Genomic DNA, 7,624 nt, shown 5'->3' on the forward strand with positions numbered 1-7,624 from the left:
CTTCTATATAAATCATGAAAGATGATGTTTAATGTACCTTGTATCTAAGCATTTTCTGAGAGCCCTATGATAACATGGGCTATCACTTATAATCTATTGAGTATTAATTTGAAATATTTCATTAAAAAAAGAGTCAGGTGTGAAATGAAGAACATTTATTTTAATACATATTAAAAATTAAGAAAAACTAACATAAATAGCCTCTTTTGGGATAATTTTAAACATAAAAATATGATGAAACAAAAGAACATATGTACAATATATTTACATAATCATTGTTCAAATAGAGCATGGATGTAATCAGATCGAGCTTGTACTCCTCTTGCATCAATTTGCTCTAAAGGTGCCACATTGTCATCATACTCTACTTGTAATATAGAAATATCATCATCTGGCATGCGTAATGCTAGGTTGTGGAGCATGCAACATATGAGAAATATCAGAGATACTTTCTTTGGTTTGTATAGAAGTACTCCCCCAGAGAGGTCTAAACAACGAAACCTGCTTTTCAAAATGCCAAATGTGCGCTCTATGACATATCTTGTAGATGTATGAGCCTCATTATAGCGCACTTGCGCAGGAGTTGTGGGGTTCAGCACAGGAGTAAAAAGCCATGGGAGACATGAATAGCCTGAATCTCCTGTGTGCAAAAAATAAACAATATATTTTAGCAATCTGAAATAGATAATATTTTTATATCCATATATGACAATTTGTAATAGATATTTACCTAGGAGAATTCCCTCTGGCATTTGTTGATTCTGAAACAGGTCATAAACAGTAGAATTCCTCAGGATGAAAGAATCATGTGTTGAACCTGGGAATCCTGACCGGATGCTCATAATCTTCAATTTGGCATCAGAGATGACCTGTATATTTAAAGAGTGGTTATGCTTGCGGTCACGATAGGGCAATTCTCCTAACTTTGGAGGCTGCACTAACACATGGGTACAGTCGATTGCACCCAAGATGTTTGTCATCCTGGCAATCCCATAGAACTGCACCTTCACACGATGCCAATCCTCTGGTGTTTCCGGAAAATGTACATAATTCACTATCCATTGGTGTAAGGCTTTTAATACTACAGTTAGATGACTTGAAAAAGAAGCCTGGCTCATCCCCACAACTAAACTTGTTACAGCCTGAAATGATCCTGTGGCCAGGAAATAGAGGACAGCCAGCAGTTTTAACATTCCAGGGATTGCCTTTGTCCTATATGTTATAGGTTCAATGGAGTCTTTGATCTCCAGATAGAGATTCTCAATTAAACCTCTATTTAAACGGAATCTACAAACAATTTCCCTGTCACTTAGGGTATGCAACCCCATTCTAGGTAAAAATAACCTTGGCCTTCTGCGTCGTTCATAACGCTGAACTAGCTCCAAAAATCTCCTTCTCCTGCATCTTTGTTGTATAGCAATGCAAAATATATTGACCATCTCCATCTTGGTAATAACACTGCATACATCAAGCTTTCTGTGCTGTTAGACACTCCCTTTTATAATGACCATTTCACCAGCTGAAAATGCAGGTGGGAGCAACATATTGATTGCTGCAATTTGAGTAATTATTGGGGTGTTGGAAGTGACAATTAAGGTATACAATTTTTTTTATAGATATATTTATACATATTTTATACATATATATTTATCTCAAAATATATCACAAATGATAAAAGGAACATAAATATTTTTCATTATAAATCATTTCTAATTCCCATTGAGTTCTATGGCATCCGCGACCTCAAGGGTGGCGGATTGAAAAATAGGTACGCTGCGTCGGATAAGACGCGAGCGTAATTCTTGAACTTTTGATAATTTCTTGATAGCTTCAAATAGTTTCGGATAGGAGAGCGAATGAACAGGATTACGCTCAATTTCCACAGGCTTTAAACTCGCATCGATCTGCGTTGAATAGAGAACAGCGGATCATATGTTATGTCACAAAATTCTAATTATTATGATCTCAAGGCTTTGATAAGTATGGCGCATCGTGATCGCGACATGTACGACGCGGAATTCGGGCGTATTTTAAGTTGACGCTTTGATAAGTATGGGCCCTAGAGTTGGTAAACTGTAGTGTTCTTGCATGATTTCTCTGTTTAAATCTCTTGGATCAATGCATATTCTTAAAGCACCTGAGTTTTTCTTTTCTACTGCAACCATTGAACTCACCCACTCAGTGGGCTCATCTACTTTTTCCAGCACTCCTAAATTTACAATGCGATCCAGTTCCTCTTTGAGTTTGTCTTTTATGGCAATTGGAATCCTTCTTGGTGAATGAATTACTGGATGTGCATCTGGTTTTAGTTTAATGCTGCATTCACCAGGCAAACAACCTAGCCCTTGAAACACATCTGAAAATAGTTCCTCAACTTGTTGCTTAGATAAACCTTTGTTATACTGTTCAACAGTCATGACTATTTTTATAAGGTTTAGCTGTTTGCAGGCACTTAATCCTAAAACAGGCTTTGCTGGGGTGTCTATAACATAAAATTCCAAATTAAGTTTTTTGTTTTGTAACATGCATTTATATGAGCACTTTCCCAGTACATACAGCCGGTGTCCTCCATAACCAACAAGTTTTGACAGACCAGACTTTTCAAGCTCACATATGTTTGCCAGCTTGTCATATGTGCTAGCGGGAATTCAATTTACTTGTGCACTTGTATCAATCTTGAATTTAATTGGTATGTTTTGTCTGCTCACAAGAATCTCAACATATACTTCATCTTGTTCTACATTTGTTTTATCCACCATAGCTAGAAATATTGTACTTTCATCAATGTCACTATCAGTTTCATTTTCATCTTGCTCCACTTGATTCACTGACTTCCTATACTTTATAGTGTTGTTTCTGCACACCCTGGCAAAATGGTTGTTTTTCTGACATTTGTAGCATATTTTTCCCTGTGCTGGACACTGTGTATTCTTAGTGTGTTTTGTACCACATTTACATAGTTGCCAACATTTAAAAAAAAAATTCCAGGGACACTTTGCAGCAGAGCAAGCAAGCGGGTTACTGGAGTATTGACGACCTACTGTTCAACTGCTCCGCCCCCTCAGTTCTGCAATCAAAACACACCCATTTGAAAGTAATAGTATAATTTAGACTTATCCATAGTTTATTATACAGATTACAGCACCAAGCTCTTACACCTACCCAGTCTCTGGAACACATTCTGGGCATATGGTTATTTTTACAACACAGCATCAAAATTAGAAAGACAAATAATATGTGAACCCATTCAATAATATTATTATTATTATTATTGGTTATTTGTAGAGCGCCAACAGATTCCGCAGCGCTATAAACAAAGGGGGAGTACAACAAAACAATTATAGGGTAGAGGGCCCTGCCAAGAGTTGCACTGTTGTAGTCAGCTCTTAAGAAGGTGAACTACAAACAGCTGGACTTTTAGGCTTACATGATAAGAGGGTTCGGGGATTGCAGGGGAGGAGAGGAACTGGTATTAGGAAAGGTTAGCATAGGTTGTATGCGTCCCTGAACAGTAGAGTCTTTAGGGAGCACTTGAAGCTTTTAAAACTAGAGGAGAGTCTTGTGGAGCGAGGCAGAGAGTTCCATAAGATGGGAGCCAGTCTGGAGAAGTCCTGTAAACGGGAGTGTGATGAGGTGACAAGAGAGGAGGAGAGTAGGAGGTCATGAGCAGAGCGAAGGGGACGGGAGGGAGAGTATCTGGAGACAAGGTCTGAGATGTAGGGGGGAGCAGTGCAGTTGAGGGCTTTGTATGTAAGAGTGAGAGTTTTGTGTTTGATCCTAGAGGCAAGAGGAAGCCAGTGAAGGGATTGGCAGAGAGGTGCAGCAGATGAAGAGCGACGTGTAAGGAAGATGAGTCTGGCAGAGGCATTTATTATGGATTGTAAAGGAGCTAGGCGGCAGGTGGGGAGACCAGTGAGGACAGAGTTGCAGTAATCAAGGCGGGAAAGAATGAGAGAGTGGATTAAAATCTTAGTTGTGTCTTGTATAAGGAAGTGTCTAATTTTAAAGATGTTTTTAAGGTGGAAGCGGCAGGCTGTAGCCAAGGACTGAATAATAACAATATTCCATTAGGAATGAATTATATTTAAATAATACACTATATCTAATTATCATCTATCTATCTGTATATATGTATGTGTGTGTGTATGTATATATATATATATATATATATATATATACATACACAGTATATATATATATATATACACAGTATATATATATATATATATATATATATATATATATATAAATATATATATATATATACATATATATATATATATATATATATATATATATATATATATATATATATATGCAAACAACAAATGTTGTGCAAAAGAGATTTTCAGGGACATTTCCAGGGACAAAAAAAATCCAGGGACAAACAACAAAATCCAGGGACTGTCCCTGGAAATCAGGGACTGTTGGCAACTATGCATTTAGTACAGCTTCTGTAAAGAGTTTGCTCTGCACAATCCTGCAGGTTATTTGCTTTTCTGCTATGAATCAGATTACTTTCACTTTTCCTTTGCACCATGTGTAAGACTTCTGTATCTGTATGAATTAACTGCATGTGAGCTCTGGATGTTTCATATGCTCTAGCTATTTTTACTGCAGAGTTTATGGTTAGATCCTCTTCTAGCAGTAATTTTTTCTGTACTTCTCTAGAATTTGATCCCATCACAATTCTATCTTTTATCATATCATCACAGTCCTGAAAGGCACAGTCTTTAGCTATGAGATATAGCTGTGTGACCCACTCATCTATAGATTCTGTTTTACCCTGATGTCTTTCTTAAAACACTTTTCTCTGTACAGTTATGTTTTTCTTAGGATTACAGTATGCCTTAAATTTCTCAAATAACACATTGGGATCCTTTTTACCTTCAGCAGATATAGCTCCACTTGCACTCCATGATCTGCAAATATCTCTGCCTTTCTCTCCAATGCAAATGAGAAACTGTGCAGCCTTCTGCTCCTGTGTCCACTTCTCAGCATCAGGGCCAGTAAATAATAATTCTATGAGCTCTCTCCATCTTGTCCAGTGCTCACATACATTGACTTTATCAAAGTCCATAGGAGGCACTTGCTGTCTGCTTGCAGCCATGACAATCAAACTTAAATAAATCTGTTTACTTCTGACACCATGTAAAGATATCCTGTTATAGAATGCACAGAACTCATGAAGGCACCATTGTTCAACTTCAAGAACTTTTTATTTTATTAAGATAACACATCTATTTCACTGTTATACCTCATGCTTGTCCATAGTCTTAGAATATATCAACTGCAACAACTGGAACAAACCATTATGATATATTCATTACACATGTCTCTGTCTATTAGTGCCTGTGTGTGTGCATGTATCTGTCTATTACTGCCTGTGTGTGCATATTTCTGTCTATTAGTGCCTGTGTGTGTGCATGTCTCTGTCTATTACTGCCTGTGTATGCATGTATCTGTCTATTATTGCCTGTGTGTGCATGTCTCTGTCTATTACTGCCTGTGTGGGCATGTATCTGCCTATTCCTGCCTGTGTGTGCATGTCTCTGTCTATTCTTGCCTGTGTGTGTATATATCTGCTTATTACTGCCTGTGTGTGCATGTCTCTGTCTATTAATGCCTGTGTGTGCATGTCTCTGTCTATTAATGGCTGTGTCTGCATGTATCTGCCTATTCCTGCCTGCATGTGTCTGTCTATTACTGCCTGTGAGTGCATGTCTCTGTCTATTACTGCCTGTGAGTGCACGTCTCTGTCTGTTACTGCCTGCAGGGCCGCCATCAGGGGGTGACAGGGGTGACTCCTGTCAGGGGCCCAATGAGCCAGGGGGGCCCCATGAGGCAAGAACTAAAAAAAAAAAAAATTTTTTTTTTAAATTTTGGCAGCCACCAGTGGGTACTACAGCAGAGTGCTAATTGATCATGGGAAATGTTATTACAAGTAGTAAAGTATTAGCATTTGAGAGGATTTCTTAGTGTGCACTAAACCACTATGCTCAGTGTGAGACAGACTTGGCACTTTGTACAGTGTGTGCCTGAGTCAGATGGCAGATCACTTTCATTTGAAGAGGAGGTAGGACTTACTTAGCAAATGTTTTTTATTTCTTTGTGCAATTTTGGATTATAACTTCAGTGTGGTAGTAGTTGTATGGTGGGGCCAGGGGTCCATAAAAACATTTTTTTTTTAGCAGCAGTGTATTTATGATTATTTGACAATGCTGTAGAAATTCTATATTTAAAACCATGCAGAAATGTTTCCTCCTCAATACACAAATGGTAGATGCCCTTTTGGCAGATATGCATTTTATATATATATATATATATATATATATATATATATATATATATATAACATTCCAGTTTACTGCCCCTTTATGCAAGGACTTTCCAGATGCAAGGAGGCATTTTATCTAAGATTTTTACATCTGCATAGAATGTTATACTCTCAGACTAAGATTGCTCAGTGTTTGAAATGAGACAGGTTAACTTAAAACTGTTCAGTTTACACTACAGCTGACTTAGTTTTGAAATACATACCAACAAGCCTAAATCCTGCATTTAACCAGATCTAATGGTATGAGTATCACAGCTTATGGTCCCACCAAGACCATATAGAGTACAGCATTTTCAAAATCCATAAGTACAGCTGACAGATGGGAAAATTTGTACACTATATTTGAAGTGGTGCTCTTGGTTGGGGAAAATGGGAAAAAAACAAACAAACATATGTCAATCTTTTAAAGGTACTTTTCTTCATCTAGCCATCTACCCAGCTCATTAATGTACAATTTTGAATTCACATAATTATTTTTGTTTGCACATTTACAAATATGATTCTTTAAAAAGTGATCTCTTAATTTCTGCATTTTTTTTTATCATGCCACACACTGTTGATTTAGGGGATGCAAGGTGCATAAATGTTTCCTCCTGTGAGTGTTTCTGTGGGTATATGTGTTTATGTCTTTGTGCTTTGGTTTGTGTCTCTATGTGTATGTATTTTTCATCTGTGGGTCTCTCTGTGAGGGTGGGTGTGTATGTCTTTGTGCATTTTCTGTGGATGTCTGTGAGGGTGTGTGCATATGTCTTTGAGATTTTTCTATGGGTGTTTCTGTGAGGGTGTTTATGTGTATGTATGTATGTATGTATGTATGTATGTCTGTGTTTTCTGTGGATTTCTCAGTGAGGGTCTGTGTATGTATGTCTTTCTGTGTTTTTCATGTGGTTGTCTCTCTGTGTGTGTGTGTATGTCTTTGTGTGTTTTCTGTGGGTGTCTCTGTGTGTGTATGTGTGTATATGTCTTTGTGTGTTTTCTGAGGCTGTCTCTGTCGGTGTTTCCTTGGGTGTATGTGCAAGTTTGAGTTTGTGTGTGTGTGTCCATTATCTGTTCCTTTTTAGGACATTTTGACCTTACTACTAATTATTCACATCTTTCTACAGACTTTGAGACTAACAAGACCTTTCCGAAAGTAACCACTCCACCATTTAACCTTTAAATTATTGTTTAGGCAGTTCTGGGCCCTTCCTTTCAGCCACTGCATGCTGTTGTCATAATTTAGTTGTCATCTTCCTTTACAAAAAGATAATCAGAACTCCATATTTTGTTTTCTAAATCTTTTTTTTT

General features: G+C 37.5%; 1 protein-coding gene across 1 annotated transcript; it reads right to left on the reverse strand.

Annotated features, from left to right (window-relative positions):
• Positions 1-272: 272 nt before the first annotated feature.
• LOC128652434 (putative nuclease HARBI1) lies at positions 273-1,445 on the reverse strand. Its single transcript, XM_053705373.1, has 2 exons — positions 818-1,445; positions 273-640 (listed from the first exon to the last, which is right to left on the reverse strand). Exons 1-2 carry the CDS (start codon positions 1,443-1,445, stop codon positions 273-275), a joined length of 996 nt encoding a protein of 331 aa, XP_053561348.1.
• Between the last annotated feature and the right edge of the window lie 6,179 nt (positions 1,446-7,624).

This window comes from Bombina bombina, chromosome 3, assembly GCF_027579735.1.
Source record: "Bombina bombina isolate aBomBom1 chromosome 3, aBomBom1.pri, whole genome shotgun sequence".
Lineage (NCBI taxonomy): Eukaryota > Metazoa > Chordata > Amphibia > Anura > Bombinatoridae > Bombina > Bombina bombina.

Excerpts from the sequence above, each read along its gene's own strand:
- LOC128652434 (XM_053705373.1), bottom strand. The coding sequence starts at position 1,445 with ATGGAGATGGTCAATATATTTTGCATTGCTATACAACAAAGATGCAGG. Across the intron at positions 641-817 it reads CATCCGGTCAGGATTCCCAG|GAGATTCAGGCTATTCATGT; the intron begins GTTCAACACATG and ends TTTTGCACACAG.